A 19,065-nucleotide genomic window follows, 5' to 3' on the forward strand; every position below is an offset into this window, starting at 1 on the left:
AAACTCCACACAGATAGGGCCATGGTCTGGGAATTGAACTCATGACCCCAGTGCTGTGAGGCAGAAGTGCTAACTACTAAGCCACCGTGCTGCCCACAGACGTCCCGCTTGCGGCCATATTCTTACCCATTTTGCTTTAGATTTTGTGCAGTAAGAGAATAATAGTAGTATAATGTATGTGTATGAGTGTATGTATGTGTGTGTGTATCTGTGTGTGTGTATATATGTGTATAGATAAATATAAGGAGAGAAGGCGCCAAACATAGTGTGATACCACATTATAAATAACACATATATTCAAGTTTGTTGTGGCCGCGTACCAAATAATAGAAAATTCAAGCTTATCTGTTATAATTGCAGCTCCTCCTCATTAGAGATCCGATTCACACTAGAGCTCAGAGAAGAAAGGATAACATAGTGTAATATGTCCAGAATTAATTTAAATGGTTTTTATTATCCAAATGCAAGAGTAAGCAAATGCCCGTACATCAACATAAGTAAAAACAGGTTATCGGAAATGTATCTCCGGTATCCCCAAAGAACTTCCTTATACAGGGGAAGGAATCCACAGCAATCCAGAGACACCTCCTTCACCTTAACGCGTTTCGTCTAGAAGACTTTATCAAAAGGTAGTAATCACTAGAAGCATATTGTCTCCTTTTATAGTCAAAGATAAGTTTGTAGGCGCCAACAAACTTTAGCCACAGTTCCGCCTGCATCAGTTCCGGTGGTCTTACAATACGTCACGTCCGCCCTCACGAGAAAGAACATCTCCGTCTGGCTTCCGCCCTTGATTCCACTTACATCACTTCCACATAGTATGTCATATCCGCCCTTACGATGCATAAGTGGATCAAATTTTCAAACGGGCATCTGCCCTTAGAGTACCGATAAAAAAATTATTTAACTACAGTAGAAACTATAGGAAACAAATTTTAGGAACAACTTTTACAGAAGATATCTCTAAGACCATCATAGTTATATACATATCATTCCCACAAACGGGATAATGGTTACAAAACCTCACAATCATATACATAATTCCCACAAACGGGATTACAATGTTCAAAAAATGGGATTCATAATATTATACAAAATTGTACAGTATATCATACATAATACAACAATAAAAACATTAAAAGACAGAATGGAAAAAATGGAAAGAATGGGAGAAAACAGAAAAAATATCATTAGACCATATTATTTAAATGGTGCTATCTCAAAAGCTTCATTGAGACCTATAGGCACTAGTGTTCTAAGTTTATATATCCAGTTCATTTCCCTACACGCCAATTTCTTGGCAAGGTCTCCCCCTCTAGCACCAAGGACAACATGTTCTATAGCTTTGAACTTCAGAGTACTTGGGTCTCCATTATGATATTTCAAAAAATGTCTGGAAACTGAGTGTGTATCAGATTTATTTTTAATTGCTCTTACATGTTCTTGAATACGCAGCTTTAGCATTCTTTTTGTCTTCCCTAGTTGGCATGAGCATTCAAGTATATATATAACCGATGTAGTCTGGCAATTAATCATTCCCTTTATTTTGAACTCATTTTGATTATCGGAATCATAAAAGGTTTTATTATTAGAATCCAACCTCCTTAATAAAGGTACTAGTTGTAATGCAACCATCTTTAATCTCTCTTATCAGATCTAAAAATTCTATGAGTTTCATCAAATTTACAAGTAAATGTTAGATTATAGTCATTCAGACCAATAAATCGAAAAAATTCCAAAAAGAGCTCCTCAGTACCATCCCAAATAATAACAATATCGTCAATGTAGCGTTTATAAAAAACAATATTATCCCTATATGGATTATTGGAATATATTTGAATAGATTCCCATTTTCCCATAAAAAGATTAGCAAAGCTAGGGGCAAAAATTGTGCCCATAGCTGTGCCACATATTTGATTGTAAAACACCTCCATAAATTTAAAGTAATTATGCGACAGAATAAATTTAGTAAGGTCACATATAACTTGCCCATGACCCTCAGTTATACTACTATCCATTTCCAGAAAATACCTTAGAGCTTCTACTCCTTTTTCGTGTCCAATTGAGGTGTATAATGCTTGGACATCAATGGTGACCCATTTATATCCACCCTTCCATTCAAAAGATTCTAGTAGTTGTAATAGAGAAGTTGTATCCTTCAAGAAGGCTGGTAGTGTAGAAACATATTTTTTCAAAAATATGTCCACATAATGGGAGGCAGAACAAGTCAAGGAGTCAATCCATGCTATTATGGGACGCCCTGGTGGTTTTACCAGGGATTTTTGAAGTTTGGGAAGGTAGTAAAATATCGGGATGATAGGGTTTTCTCTTAATAGATATTGAAATTCATCCTTATTTATAATATCATTATTTAGGGCTTTATATAGCATGACACGTAATTCATCAACATATGATTTTGTTGGATCTCCCTTTAGGATACGATAAGAATTTGAATCACTCAACAGTCTATTTGCCTCATTGATATAATCGGTCTTATCAAGAACCACTATACCTCCCCCCTTGTCAGCTTGCTTGATAACAATTGTTTTATTCTCTAAGAGTTTTTAGGGCTAATTTTTCACGGGGAGACAGATTATTCTTAAGTTTCACTTGTGATCTCTGTTTATCAATTAGATCTTCCTTAACTAACTGATAAAAAAACTTCAATATTGCCTCCCTTAGATTCTAACGGATAAAATTTAGAAGGTATTTTAAGACCCGATTTAGACTGGGAATATATTAACATTTTTATTTTTAGTCTGATCAAGACCTTCAGTTTCTTTCTTCTGAAAATGGCGTTTCAAGGTAAGCCTCCTAATAAATTTATTAAGGTCCAAAAAAAGTTGGAAATCATCGGCTTTAATAGTTGGAGCAAAAGAAAACCCTTTCTTTAATAAGGTAATTTCATCAATTGAAAGTTGATAATTTGATAGGTTAAAAATCCCTTTTATATCAATATTGGGGGTATTAACTAGATGTTCCGCCTTTTTCTCTCTGGGTTCCAGCCCATTTTCCACTCCTTCTGCATACCTTCTTTTGAGTGGCGATGCTTGTTTTATATTTTCCCTTAGATTGAACTTTTGAAATATTGTATCCTCTTTTGGAGTTGAAGTGGGAGATAAAAAATCTTCATCAACACTCCAAAATTTATCTCTCTGTAAGGGAGTAAACCTATTGGCCAACTTCAAATAGTGAGGTTTAAAAGAGGGGGCTTCTCTCATTCGACCATTTCTCCTCCTAGTATTAGCTGTAATCCAGTTATTCTCATACCCTGGATTATTTCTAAAATCTCTTCCATTGGCCTATGGACTCTTTGGGTTACTAAATTTATTCTGTTGCATAAATACTTTAAATTTATGGAGGTGTTTTACAATCAAATCTGTGGCACAGCTATGGGCACAATTTTTGCCCCTAGCTTTGCTAATCTTTTTATGGGAAAATGGGAATATATTGAAATATTTTCTAATAATCCATATAGGGATAATATCGTTTTTTTATAAACGCTACATTGACGATATTGTTATTATTTGGGATGGTACTGAGGAGCTCTTTTTGGAATTGTTTCGATTTATTGGTCTGAATGACTATAATCTAACATTTACTTGTAAATTTGATGAAACTCATATATAATTTTTAGATCTGATAATAGAGATTAAAGATGGTTGCATTACAACTAGTACCTTTATTAAGGAGGTTGACAGCAATAGCTACCTGCATTATGACAGCTGTCACCTGGACAGATGGAAGGAGAATATCCCATTCTCCCAATTTAGTCGAATAAAAAAAGAATTGCTCAAATTCTGATATATGTGACACCCAATTACAAATATATGAGGAAAGGTTTAGAGAACGTGGTTATCCTGAGACATTGTTGAAGAGTGCCCTTAATAAAACCAGACAGAAGAATAGGGAGGATATGTTAATCTATAAGAAAAAAATAGAATAAGAAAGAAATAATCACTTTTATAACTGAATATAATATTGAAAACAAGAGAATTAGACATATTAATAAATATTGGGGCATTATTAAGATGGATCCTATTCTTGGTACAATACTACCGGAAAAACTGGATATTGTTTTTAGAAAAACTAAGGACCTAAAAAAAACTGCTGGCACCGAGTATGTTACAAAATAAGAAGAAAAATGAAACTTTTCTATCAAAACTAAAAGATGGCTTTCAAAAATGTCTAAAGTGTAATGTCTGTAGATGGGTGGATTCTAATAATAAAACCTTTTATGATTCCGATAATCAAAATGAGTTCAAAAATAAAGGGAATGATTAATTGCCAGACTACATCGGTTATATATATATACTTGAATGTTCATGCCACCTTAAGTACATAGGGAAGACAAAAAGAATGCTAAAGCTGCGTATTCAAGAACATGTAAGAGCAATTAAAAATAAATCTGATACACTCAGTTTCCAGACATTTTTTGAAATATCATAATGGAGACCCAAGTACTCTGAAGTTCAAAGCTATAGAACATGTTGTCCTTGGTGCTAGAGGGGGGGACCTTGCCAAGAAATTGGCGTGTAGGGAAATGAACAGGATATATAAACTTAGAACACTAGTGCCTATAGGTCTCAATGAAGCTTTTGAGATAGCACCACTTATATAATATGGTCTAATGATATTTTTTCTGTTTTCTCCCATTCTTTCCATTTTTTCCATTCTGTCTTTTAATGTTTTTATTGTTGTATTATGTATGATATACTGTACAATTTTGTATAATATTATGAATCCCATTTTTTGAACATTGTAATCCCGTTTGTGGGAATTATGTATATGATTGTGAGGTTTTGTAACCATTATCCCGTTTGTGGGAATGATATGTATATAACTATGATGGTCTTAGAGATATCTTCTGTAAAAGTTGTTCCTAAAATTTGTTTCCTATAGTTTTTACTGTAGTTAAATCATTTTTTTATCGGTACTCTAAGGGCAGATGCCCGTTTGAAAATTTGATCCACTTATGCATCGTAAGGGCGGATATGACATACTATGCGGAAGTGATGTAAGTGGAATCAAGGGCGGAAGCCAGATGGAGATGTTCTTTCTCGTGATTGCGGACGTGACGTATCGTAAGACCACCGGAAGTGATGCAGGCGGAACTGTGGATAAAGTTTGTTGGCGCCTACAAACTCATGATCTTTGACTATAAAAGGAGACAATATGCTTCTAGTGATTACTACCTTTTGATAAAGTCTTCTAGACGAAACGCGTTAAGGTGAAGGGGGTGTCTCTGGATTGCTGTTGATTCTGTCCCCTATATAAGGAAGTTCTTTGGGGATACCGGAGATACATTTCAGATAAGCTGTTTTTACTTATGTTTGATGTACGGGCATTTGCTTGCTCTTGCATTTGGATAATAAAACCTTTTAAATTAATTCTGGACATATTACACTATGTTATCCTTTCTTCTCTGAACTCTAGTGTGAATCGGGTCTCTAATGAGGAGGAGCTGCAATTATAACAGATAAGCTTGAATTTTCTATTATTTGGTACGCGTTCACAACAAACTTGAATATATGTGTTATTCATAATGTGGTATCACACTATGTTTGGCGCTGCCCTCCTTATATTTATATAGGTTTTCTGCATCTGCAATTTGGGGCATTTGGAAGTGAAGCAGCCTACTGTATGTGATCATCTTTGTTTGTTTGCTATTGAGCACTTTAAGCACTTTGTTGGTGATATCCACTAAGCGCCGTTTGGTCTAATCACCTTTTCCTATATATATATATATATATATATATATATATATATATATATATATATATATATATATATTTATTATTAGTAGTATTAGTATTATTATTATTAACTTTTATTTATAGGGCGCCACTAGGTGTCCGTAGCGCCGTACAGGGACAAACAAAATTACAATACGAGGTGAGACAGCACAGTACAGTAAACAATAAGCACATTAACTCAGTGAGCTCAAAGCACAGCTAGAGAGGGCGGGAGAGGGGAAGGTCCGCCAACGACGGAGTCCAAGAGGGAAGGCACGGATGACAGGGAGACCCCCAAGGGGAGAGGAGGGAGCAAGACGGGACGGGGGGAAGAGGGTCCTCAAGGAGGAGGGCTAAGTAGCTGGAGAGCAGGGTTAACTGGTGAAGACAGGAGGAGAGAATACCCTGCTCAAAGGAGCGTACTATCTATATCTATATATATATATATATATATATATATATATATATATATATATATATATATATATATATTAATCAGAAACTAACGTCTGCATCAAATGTATTTTTGGATTTCAAACCCACTGCCACCAGATATAGGATGCTGGGGGTGTTTGTGGAGCTTTTACCTGCCTGTCCTTACAAAACAGGAACTCTTTACTTAGCAGGTAAAGTTGGATACACTTCCCTAGAGAGTGTATCCGACAAAAGAAAAAAAATTACCTGTGGTGTAATTTTTCAAAGATAAACCTGGGCCTATAATAAAGATGACATTTTTTTAAAAAAAAAATCTCAGGAAAGTGGACTAATCCTTTCAAAAGTAAAATAGGCCGAACCGATATGCTTGAACATGTCTCTTGTTAAAATGTCATGGCTGCTGTGGATTGTGTGAGTCATGAAATATTTCTGGATCATTATATAGCAGGATTGAATAGGACAGCTGCCCAGAACAAAACTTGTAGCCCCGAGTCTCCAAAATGCATTCATTTCCACACGTAGCCTGTGCTAAATGACTAACGTAGAAACAGCTTTACCCAAACAAAGCCATCATTCTCTTAAATGAGTTCCCTTTGTACCACGGTAGCAATCGCTCTGTTTTGTATGTTCTTTTGGGAATAATACTTAAAAAGTAATAACACATTAATGCGGTTTGCTTTTCTACTTGAAGCCATCAAAGCTTTTCTTAATCTGACTGAATATATTTTCCCCCAGAAATTACACAGCACTCATAAATTTTATAAATGAATAAATCAATCATATTGAATAAAGATGGAGCTTTCAGACCCTTTGTACTTATTCATTAAAATAGCACATAGAAATGTACTAATTGTGTACTTTATTGTAGCCAATATCTCATAAGATGTGTTTGTTCTGAAAGAATTGTTGTTGTTTTTTTCGTAACAGTAAAAAAAAAAAAAAAAAAAAAGTTTTAAAAGGCCCCTAATCCTAAACTACAAGCTGATCTAATATGAGACGGGATATTGTAATTGATAAAAATGTATATAAATCTTTTGTGTTTTTAATGGTTTTTTTTTTTTTTTAAAGTAAATATCACCATTTATTTATATAGAGCCACTAATTCCGCAGCGCTGTACAGAGAACTCACAGCAGTCCCTGCCTCGTTGGAGCTTACAGTCTAAATTCCCTAATATAGACAGACACTCACAAACAGACACAGACAGAGAGGGAGATACTCTTATAAATGTACTTTACCCGTGTATAATCTGCCTCATTGGTACGAGAGCCGGCTCCCATTAACAGTACAGGTTCCTATGGGAAGAAATATTTTTTGGCAAGAGGATAGAAGAACTCTGTACCCCATGAATCTCATTTAAATATCTCACCCTGCAAAATAATCTTTCTTTTTGCATGCGGAAACAATATGAGACCCATAGGGGCCCCCGGACGGAGCATAGCTATGAACGCCGTAGTCCACACTGCTCCGCCCACTGAGGCCACCATCTTTATGTGCAAAAAAAATACAAGCTCTGCGAAATTTATTTTCGTGTGTTCTTAAACAACCCACATATAAATAATGGTCATAATAATTCTAATTCACTAATGCAGAAACACTCAACCTCTTATAGCTGCATTTAAATATTTTTTTGAACGAGTGAAGTGTTTTCCTGCACCAAGCAAGGAGCGCCCCCTTCTGGCCAGTATCATGCTGGCGTGAATGTTATCAGAGATGATCTGCTAGGGCTAATACACTGAAAAAGTACATAGAGAACGAACATTGAAAGTGCCCTCGTATATAGACTGGAGATGTATCAGGGGCAAACGCAGGATTTGTAGAGGGGGGTTTCCACACCACGCCGCCAGTGGGCGTGACCAGCATGCATGGAGGCGTGGCTATAATATTAGACAGTGCTTGGCTGCTCTCCAACTCTTCCTATCCCCATAATATACATGGGCTACTACTGTTAGGTGCAGGCAGCGCTCCCTTTTCAAGTAGAGCCGTGTGAAGCGGAGGCAGGGTCCAGCCACCTCAATTATACAGTGCCCCAGGCTTGGGGGGGGGGGGGTTCCAGACACTAGGAAACCCCCTCTCGGTTTGCCTATGTGTATCTAAATGCAGGGGTCTATTTAGAAGTGCCGAAGATGGGAAAAGCAATCACTAGTTTATCAATAACAGTTTGCCAGAGCAGTGATCTCTCTCTCTCTCTCTCTCTCTCTCTCTCTCTCTCTCTCTCTCTCTCTCTCTCTCTCTCTCTCTCTCTCTCTCTCTCTCTCTCTCTCTCTCTCTCTCTCTCTCATATGGGGCAGGGACTGATGTGAGTTCTCTGTACAGCGCTGGGGAATCAGTGGTGCTATATAACTAAATGGTGATGATGATGATACCCAGCTTTTCGTCAGTACTGGCAGCGGTAAAGGGGAGTCCTACATCTCACCAGGCCAGTCTGGGGTCAGTCTGCGCATGCTTGCTGACTGCACATGCGCATCGGAGACTGTTCCACGTAAAATAAAAAAATCATAAAGTAGTTTAACAAATAAAGTAAACTTAAAACCTCCTTTTCATTTTACTCTGTACATGATAAATAGGCTTCCCCACGCTTTCCGCCTTCACTGCCAGGGGCTTTAATTTCTCTAGGGAGAGACTCAAATTTAGGGCTTTTCTCCCTTTAATAAGTAGACCTTATAAAATTTAGTACAGAAAATGTTATTGATTAAAATGCTGATTACTTTTTCATTTTATATTTAATTTTCTCTGTACGATTTCAGCTGTTTTAGTTTAATTCAGTTTATAGTCAGTTTTATGTTTTTAATCTGGATATTCTATTTTAAAAAAAACCCCCCCAAAAAAAAAAACCAGGGCATTCCAACAGTATAATGGTAAAGCAATTGTGTATCGAGGGAGCATTTCTGCTCCACCGATCCCTCACCGGCACAGCTCTGCTTTACGTTAATCAGGCTGCACGTAGAATGGAAGACTAACAGACTGCCACGTCTCATCTAATCAGGATCACCAATCACCTCACATGCATATAATACACGGAATGACATAATACATCGGCTACACAGCAAGGAATCCATCAAAACCAATAAAACATAGGGAGGTAACATAAATAACTCCTTACATCCTGTCCCCATTCATTTTAAAATGCAGCACAGTATGTATTTATTCATAGACTCTAAATAAAATGATTTCAGTCACACCAGGAGAACGTGGCCTCTGACCTAAAGTATATCCAAGTAATATTTAATATGTACAAAGCACGCCGGTAATTGCCTGTGCGTGACTAATAGAGAACGGCAGAAATTGCTTTTCAGAATCGCTATTTCTCATGGCTGCTATAAGCATGGATATAGGAATAAAATATAAAGATATATACATGTAATTCTACGGCTACAGGGGATAGTTATTTAGATTTAGTGGGAGACTACTGAACATCTATTTGATTTAGCTACCCACAATGTTTCTTAAACTACTCTTTAATGTAGAAACATTGTCATATGGGATATTTTAGTAAATACTATTTGCAGGCCGCAAAAGCGAACCCAGATATCTTTCCTAAACTCTTTTCTGCAGGTACATTGATTTGCCTTGCAGCTGTCATTGGGCATTTGCCCCTGGGCCGGCTTCATTCAAGGGTTCCCTGGAACAGATTTTTTTCTTCTACCCCTGGTTCTATTGTAAAGTTGACCACACATGTGTCAATCTTGTTGGGCAATCTGGCTGAACTTCCATAAACCATCAGAGGCGGCCAATCACATTTCAGATGTTCCCGGGCAAAATGCATTCGGACGGTGACTACAGTCATTAGCCGACCATGCTAATGTTACCCCCAAGATCTGGGCATTTGTCCTGACCCAATGGCCCGTACACTCTTGATTGGCCAACTGCATTTGAGACCAAATTAGACACAGATCTGGATCAGGCTGAATGATGAGGAGCCAGCTGTTTCCCCTGCCCTGGGCCCCATCTAGCTCTCACAGTAGCTGGTTCCCACTACCATAAGATGATGTTTGCTCCTTCTGTAATACTGTAATGAAGAGGCACCATCTGTATGGGGTGACACATTATTGGGCTTATTTACAGTAGACTCAGACTCTAATACAACATCACACTGATCTGAACAGTGCTGAATTACAGTATTTTCTGAATTATGGATGTTTTCAGGTTAAATGTAGCTGAGATCAAAAAATGTTCTTAATCTGCTAATATATTCCAGATATATTGATCAAAACGCTAAACTATGCTGTCTTACAGTTATTACATCAAACAGTGGTGTGGAGAACGTCTACTGACCAGCCGGAACCATTGTGGCTGTCTCCGAGCACTTTACCACTTAATGCTGTTTAGACACAGGTGTACTCAGGGTGACAGCTGATCTAGAGCAAGGAACACACTGATGTGCTTATGTACTGTAATCTGCTAATGTAATCTAGTATTTGAACGGCACATGGCAATGAAGCAGTTCATCCTGGACTGTGGTATCCGGGAGAGCTGGCCATGGTGCTGAAATTGTTCTAGCATCTGTTCTTGGCCCACATCATCATCAGCAGCAGCTATTTATATAGCGCCACTAATTCTGCAGCGCTGTACAGAGAACGCACATAAAGTATGGTTTAATGAAATCAGATATGGGTTTATACTATACTAGGTTCAATTTGAGTACACAATTTTTCAGTTATGTCAGGTTCCTAACACAAAACTTATTATTATTATTTTTTTTACTGTTTTAAAGTATTTCAACTCATTCACTTTCTTTTGTAAGTTATAAATAACACCATCGTTTATTATATTGGCAAAAACACCCCTGGACATTACCACTGGAGGAAAACTTGTGTTTAGCAATTTCAAATAAAAACACCCAACTTCCATTTCTACAGGGAAAACAGATGTCACATTTAGAACCACATTAGACCCCTTATAGAGCCAGAGCTTGTTGGTGCTCAGTATTTATGATTTTCCCTGTACCCTTGAGCTCATGTATCATTGGATAGCAGGTACTACAGCTAATATACTGCAAGTGTGTCCACATGTTGACCAGGAGCCAGAGATTGGTAGTGCATGGATGCCAGCATTAAATATTCTTTGCAGAGAACTTAAAGCCGCCCACCCCCCCCCCCCCCCCCTAAATAAGTGAAACTAATAATAGGGCACACAAGGCAATAGTATTTATACTCAACTGGTCTTTAAAAAAATAAGAAAAGGAGACGAACACACCAATAATAAGACCCTGAGTTGACCTCTCTAGCCTCATGCCCCTTGTACACATCCCTAACCCTTCTTCTTAGTTTACGTTGATATAAACCCATCATATCCTATCCTAAGGTGAGGGCCCAAGCACAATGATTACTGTCCTCTTTGCATGCTGCACAGGGTTAATGTGTGATACTGAGGAGTTGCTTTATATTTGCTGTTGCTTTATTCTCTCCCCTTCGTCCCTCCTGTCCACGTATTTTCTCTTCCTCGGTTTACTATATTTGTCTGTGTTACAATTTCAAAAATAAAGAATCCGAAAGCGTAAAAATCTTTAACACCCAAGGTCTATCCCTGAACTTTAGGGACAGCCAGCAGCTATAGACATAAAATCGATCTGAGCCAGGGACCCCTAGAGGGTTGTGAATTGGCTGCGGACCTGACAGCTAGCGTGAGTTGTGCTCTTATCACGGCAGCAGTGCATTGTGGGCGTTCTGCAAACTCAACCTTGAAAGACAAAAAAAAAAAGTGGAATGTTGGTTTGTTAAAAAGAAAAAAAACAGAGAGAGAATGAAACGCACCATTTATTTCAGATAGTGTTTACCTACTCCACTGAGTTTTATGACATTGACCACAATTTAAATGTATTTGTTGAGCCGTGGTAATAAACATAACCGTAAACCGCCGAGCAGTTAGATAGCGGAGCTTGGCCTTCAGTGTGAGTAAAGAATGGGACACAATTATAGACGCTTCATCGTTCTTTTCACTGACCAGATGTACAATTTATTTCTTTTCCGCTTTTATGGCAAATGTAATTATTGTTTAAATCTTTTGACGCCATCGTTGGCATTTGGAAAGGGAATGCCAACGTCCTTAAAATTAACATACTGAAATATGTTTTATTTATTAGGATTCTCCGCAGCCACACAGACTATGGAAATGGCTAATGAGTATTGTGTTTGTCCTTGCAGAATATTTACTAGATGAATGCTGTTTACGCCGGCCTTTGATCTTGTATTGTGAAGCAGTTGTCATCTTAAATTTACACAGCGGTACAAGTAGATCAGTTGCAGACACTGGTAGGGGAGTGGGCTCCCACGCAGTTTTGTAAGTTGGTGATAGACAATATTTTCATTATATGCAACTTTGTATGTAACTGACCAGATACCTTTATCGATGGTTTACAAAAGATAATGTGTATTATATCATAGCTGGGGTGTAGAACTTAATGTAAGGATCACTATCTAGACCAGGCGTGTCCAACCTGCGGCCCTCCAGATGTTGTGAAACTACAAGTCCCAGCATGCCCGTCCAGCTGTCAACTGGTTGTCTACCAGCAAAGCATGCTGGGGCTTGTAGTTTCACAACACCTGGAGGGCCGCAGGTTGGACAGGCCTGATCTAGACCTTCTTGATTAGTGCACAAGGGCATAGTGAAGATTTAAAAGAATAATCAGTCTTTGATAACCACCTTTAGAGGCAATGCACACACCCACAGCATGGGAAGCAGTTCCGTTATCCGGATGCGGGTTCCTGCTTCCTTCAGATGAGACGTTTTGTGTAACTGTTCCCATCAAGTATTAGACTACCAGTAACTCAGCCAATTGTTTAACCCATTAATGACCACCCATGGATGGACTTTAAACTTGTGCTTAGGATTGGCAGACGTTCAGCAACCATAATAAACTGATTTTTCACCTTGTTCATTAGAAGCCTGCGCAGTGTATGCAGGATTTGGTGCTTCTATATGTGTAGGGTCCCCAAAGTCTATTCTGATCTACCAGGGGAAATTCTAATTTATTTAGTTATTTATTTATTTTTAATTATTATAAACACACACACACATACACAAATACTAATATTTTATCCTTGACTTTTCTTAAACAAGCAACAATTACACACAATAATCATCATCAGCTATTTATATAGCTCCACTAATTCCGCAGCTCTGGACAGAGAACTCACATCCGTCCCTGCCAGCATGGTGGCTTAGTGGTTAGCACTTCTGCCTCACAGCACTGGGGTCATGAGTTCAATTCCCGACAATGGTCTTATCTGTGTGAAGTTTGTATGTTCTCCCTGTGTTTGCGTGGATTTCCTCCGGGTGCTCCAGTTTCCTCCCACACTCCAAAAACATACTAGTATGTTAACTGGCTGCTATCAAATTGACCCTATTCTCTCTCTCGGTGTGTGTCTGTGTGTGTATGTTAGGGAATTTAGACTGTAAGCTCCAATGGGGCAGGGACTGATGTGAGTGAGTTCTCAGTACAGCGCTGCAGAATTAGTGGCGCTATATAAATTGATGATGATGATACTGGAGCTTACAGTCTAAATTAAATAAGAGAAATATGGGAACACATTTAAAGACATTGGGTGCACTAAGGGCTTGTAAATAATCGCGGGAAAGTGTATTAAAAAAAAAAATCTTTATTTTATATCCCTAAAAAAAACTATTTCAAAAGGTTTATAAAAGGTTTACATAGCATTTAAAATAATTCACTATGACAAACTAAAATGTCCTTCACTAAGGTGTTGCACTGTAGATGTCACTGGTTCCTAATGAATTGATAAGCAAAATTGTCTTGAATATATTGGTCCAGCGCACAAAATGGCTGCCTCATAGCTTAGTGATATCACAAAATGGCTGCCTCCGCTATGTGTAGGTGATAGGTACACTGAAAAGACAAAAGTGCTATAGCCACTTTAGTTTTAGAATTCCTATTTGTTTGTTGTTCTTAATCCTAAGACGATATGTGTCTGCAAAACTTTGGTATTGTGCAGTATATCAGCCATCAATGTATATTTTAGTTTATTTACATCTCTTTATGATACCTCTTATCAGAACCGTGTGAATATCCCCAAAGCCTGAATAAAATAAGATAATTTTTCTCTTATTGATAAAAAAAAAAATCCTTGTCAAGAGCCTGGTTATCTGATGCACGTCAACCAGAATTCTCTCTGGGCATTTCACATTAAAAATGAACATAATAGGAAGGTAATAAAAGTTCATTATTAATCTACTAACAAAACAATCTTAGCATTTGTGTTATGTCAAAATAAAGTAGAGTTCTAAAGCAATTTAAGCAATTTACCCTGATAGAATCTTTATTTTAATGTCACCTTCAGGTCTCGACTTCTAAGATAATAACGGCAGACACATTACTGGCAGTATGTGTGTGATATAGCGGTACGAGTGGAACATTATAGAGTATTATCGGTCTTTGAGGTGTAATGTATTAGATGAACAGTGTCTTTGGAAACAATATAGTGTGCTAATTATGGAGGAGTTTGTGCTACATTGCTACTAAACCTAAAATACAAGTTGATCCTGAAAAGCTGTTTTGTAGCATTCACAAATATATTTGTTAAATTTCCTGCATCATGACTGAGATGTTCTACACCCGATGAATCTGACTGGTCCAGGCGCACCAGCCTCTCGTCACCACCAGATCTGTCTCTTCCATAGTCTGGGTTGTACTGGCCTGTGAGTAACCGTCTAGTACAGTGATGACTAACCTGTGACACTCCAGGTGTTGTGAAGCTACAAGCCCCAGCATGCTTTGCCAGTAGATAACTAGCTGATAGCTGGCAAAGCATGCTGGGGCTTGTAGTTTCAGAACACCTGGAGTGTCACAGGTTAGCCATCACTGGTCTAGTATGATGTCTCTGAAGGACCCGCTCTGTTAGTGAAAAAGAAGAATACAGTGCAAGTGGGATTTCAGCTTTAAAATATACTGCGCAAAGTTTAAAAACCAAACTCCTCAGATGGCGTTTCCACACCACCGCTTGTCGTGCAGCGCAGTGAGAGAACAATAGCATTGCCTCTTCATACGCATGTCCGTAAAAGTTATTGCCCTCTGTAATATTTTTAGCTCTATATAGCTCTCTGCAGTGTACAGAAATAGAGATAAATGCCTGGGTTGTGCATCTAACACATGTTTCCCTGTGACCACAGCATTGACCATTATGATTCAGAACCATTTACGTATAGACTAGTGAGAATGTTTCCAGTAGGCGGATTCCGAAATCCATTACATATCTTAAGAGGGCGATTGACACTTCAGTATGCTTGTAATGGTGCTCCTCAAACCAATTAATAACTCACCCTCCCATCACTCGTTTACCAGTTATATAACTCCCACTTATTTATAATACTTCCCCTGCAGGTAGTTTCAATGCTGATTGAGTGATGTTCAGACACATACATTGTACACTGCTCATTCCCAGCCTGTATGGAAATGGCCTGACCTGTCCCATTAATATATCCTGTTGCTTCTATGATACAATGCAATGTGCCATTGGATGGTCATTGGTAGCTCAGTAAGCATTTACAAAAACTGCTGGGTTTTAGGTTCATAAATGGCTATAGAGGATTAAATCTTCTATGGGTGACATAATTGACAATGGGTAATGTGACGATAATGGATACCGCAAATGATAGCAAAGAGTGAAATCACCAACGGTTGACAAAGGCAATGATGACAATGGGTGATATTAATGATACGACCGTGTATGATCAACAATGACCTCATTATTGAGTGACTTCAAATTGGGTGACTCAAAAAATGCCCTCACAGGATGACATAAAATGTTTGGCACTAATAATGACATGAGACTGCGATGACATCATTGATGATATCACAATGGATGGTATAATTGACATCACAACGTTTCATTTAATTGATTGCATACAATGGTTGACAGCACAGTGGTTGTTAGCTATAATACAATCTCAGTGGATGAATGGCTGATATTAGGGATATTACTGATGACAAGACAGTTGTCATCGGCGATGATATAAACATGCATAACCGCTTTTGACACATCACAAAGGATGAAATTTTAAGGCTTCGTCTTGACAAACTTTGTTCTCCTGGCAAAGAGAAAGGAATGTCTAGGAGCATTGGAAGATGTTGGGGCACTTACAAAAATGCTTATATGCACACTGTGGCTTGTATTATTGTGAGAGGTTAAGCCATGGCCGGTAGATATGAGCAAAGCTTTTACTGTTATGCAAAATATTCAGTTCATTATACATTTTAGCACATACATGTTTCTTCAGTGTCCTTAAGTGCTCTTTGCAGAATTCCTCCTATAGCTTTTGTTCCGCCTGGACCTCTACTTTATTATTCCACAACCATGCCACAGAGCAGAATTAATTGACACCATCGTCATCTCAGTTATGTTTGTAGACATTAAATTCAGTCTAATTTATCGATATAGTGCCAAGTACCTTTCCATGGAATGGTGAAAAGCAGAACTCAAAAATTGTTTAGTGGAAACTTTGTAGCTCCGCAAAATTCCACCATAACCTCAGTTATCTCTTCCAGGAGTTGTAGATGTGGTTTGTTCTTCCACATAAGCTGGAGAGTCAGAGGTTACCTACCAGCATATATATATACCACAAGCCTAGCTGTAAACTCCAACAGCTGGGAAATCCAACAGCAAGTCCCAAGTTTTAGCCTTTAATACCGCTTCACTCTTACAAATCAAACTTTTACCTTAAACAGAAGACCCTATTGAAGTGTGTATGTGTGTGTGTGTGTGTGTGTATGTGTATATATATACATATACATACATATAACAGCAAGTATGAGTAAAAGTGTAAAAGAAATGTGTGTTCACTGTTGGGGTTACAAAGAAGCCGTTTGTGTTTAGTGTAAAGCTTCTTTATGTTTTTATAGCTGTGTCTGTGATTGTCATTGCTATGGTTGTGGAGGTATATTACTGGGATTGTCATTGCTTTGGTTGCTGTGCTATATTACTGTGATCACCATTGCTATGGTTGCTGTGGTATATTACTGTGATTGCCATTGCTATGGTTGCAGAGAAATTTTACTGTGATTGTCATTGCTATGGTTATGGCGGTATATTTCTGGGATTGTTATTTATGGTTAAGGCGGTATATTGCCGTGATTACCATTGCTATGGTTATGGCGGTATGTTACTGTGATTGTTACTACTGTTACGGCAGTATATTGCTGTAATTGTCATTGTTATGTTTGCTGCGATATATTACTGTGATTGCCATTGCTATTAGTAAGAGTGGGAGCTGTTCAACACTATTTTCTCATGTCATTGGATCCTGCAGACCCTGCACTTTTTTTCCCGAATAGTCCTCAACTTTCTTCTAGTAGCTGATTTTATTTTATGATCTACTGATTATCCTGCTGAATTGTGTACAGGATATGTTCCTACAATCTGCTGCAGCATCTGTTAGCTCGTGTTTAGCTGTAATGTGAAAATATTTTGCCTAACAATTAACGTAAGGCAGTATTACAGTTCCGTCGTCCATGATCTGTCCCATGAATGCCAACTAGCATTTCCTATAAATGACGCAAATCATTATGTGCGATATGTAATGAATGCTGTAGCCATCTCAAAAACGCAAAGTTGGGAAAGGCGTTTAAATCAACCACATATCTATCTACGAATATTCAAGTTTATTTTCTTTTTTATTTTTTCCAGTTCTGTTGCAGTTGGCAAGCGACACTCTGCCGAATGATATTACTTTGTCTGTTGCATATCTGCTGGCTCTGCCACAGGTAAGGCTAGAATTTATTGTATGTTTTGTATATAGTTTACTTTACTTTTTGAAATCATTTTACATGACAATATAAAATATACTAGACGAGAGACAACTACATAGAAATTCTACTTTATAATTGTGGAAATGAAGATAACTCTCACAGGCTCGCAGTGGGGCAGATTTTATCACTGGGTCCAAGATGTATAACAATGCAAATCACTGTTTCGGACTGCTCTCCTCTACTGTTTTTGTAGATGACAGGTGCACTTAATTCAGGGAGACTTCAGAAGTAACAAAAACTGGGTGGCATCCATTCAATCATCTTAAAAAGCGCTTGTATAAAATAATACGTTCCAATGTAATAAAGAACATATTGGTGACACAATGCTATGGCAATCTGTCAGTAACCCTTAGGGCGGGGAGGGATCCAGCAGTATTATTTTATTTTCATGATTTTATTTTAATTTATCATAGAACTTAAGCATTGGTGTGTCCCAAAAAATAATTGAGACAGTTGTGTTACGAAATATGGAAAAAGTTGGGAACCGCTGGCACCGAAAGGGGGGATCCACTTCTATCGGGACCTCCGCAGCAGGGCCCCTTCGGGCAAGTAGATTTATAAAAAAAAAAAATGTAAAATAACATTTCCAAAAAATTATAATTTTGACGGCTATATTGATTCTGTGCTTAATGGTCTTAGTTTTGCTATTTATTCAGATTAGTATAAAAAAAGCAAAAACTAAAAAAAAATACAAAGGAGCATAGTAACTTAAATATACATATTAACTTGTAGTTTTAAATGTGTTAACGCTACAACATCCAGGAGCAAATAACTCCACCCAAAACTGGCAACTGAGATTACACTACGACTGAAAGCTACTTACCGGGTGATGATTTCCTTACAACTGCTCTGCGAGGCCTTTTGCCAACCAGCAGCGTGTTGCCGTAAGTCTCTTCCTAATGGGTTTTGCATTCACTTGAATGGGAAATCTACAAAGCAGAGGAGTCTACAAGATCGCTAATAGTTTAAAGTGGACAGACATCAAAGAGTGCGTCGCCAAACGGTTGCAAGTATTAGTGAAACCACCATATTATAGGGAATGTCATGTTATTGTATGATGTATGGAGCTTTTTCAGGTCAGTGGGATTCTTTCATTTGAAAACATTGCTGCAAATTGTTGTCATATTTTTTTTCTT

At 37.9% G+C, this 19,065-nt stretch overlaps 1 protein-coding gene across 2 annotated transcripts in view; it reads left to right on the forward strand.

The window, feature by feature from the left end:
- Window positions 1–19,065, forward strand: part of NBAS (NBAS subunit of NRZ tethering complex) — a 477,499-nt gene that overhangs the window by 259,656 nt on the left and 198,778 nt on the right. For both annotated transcript variants that reach the window (XM_075201412.1, XM_075201413.1), the window contains exon 39: window positions 17,808–17,884. In XM_075201412.1, the coding sequence (XP_075057513.1) occupies window positions 17,808–17,884 (77 nt within the window). The remainder of the gene's footprint in view (window positions 1–17,807; window positions 17,885–19,065) is intronic.

This window comes from Mixophyes fleayi, chromosome 3 (genome assembly GCF_038048845.1).
Source record: "Mixophyes fleayi isolate aMixFle1 chromosome 3, aMixFle1.hap1, whole genome shotgun sequence".
NCBI classification, from domain to species: Eukaryota; Metazoa; Chordata; class Amphibia; order Anura; family Limnodynastidae; genus Mixophyes; species Mixophyes fleayi.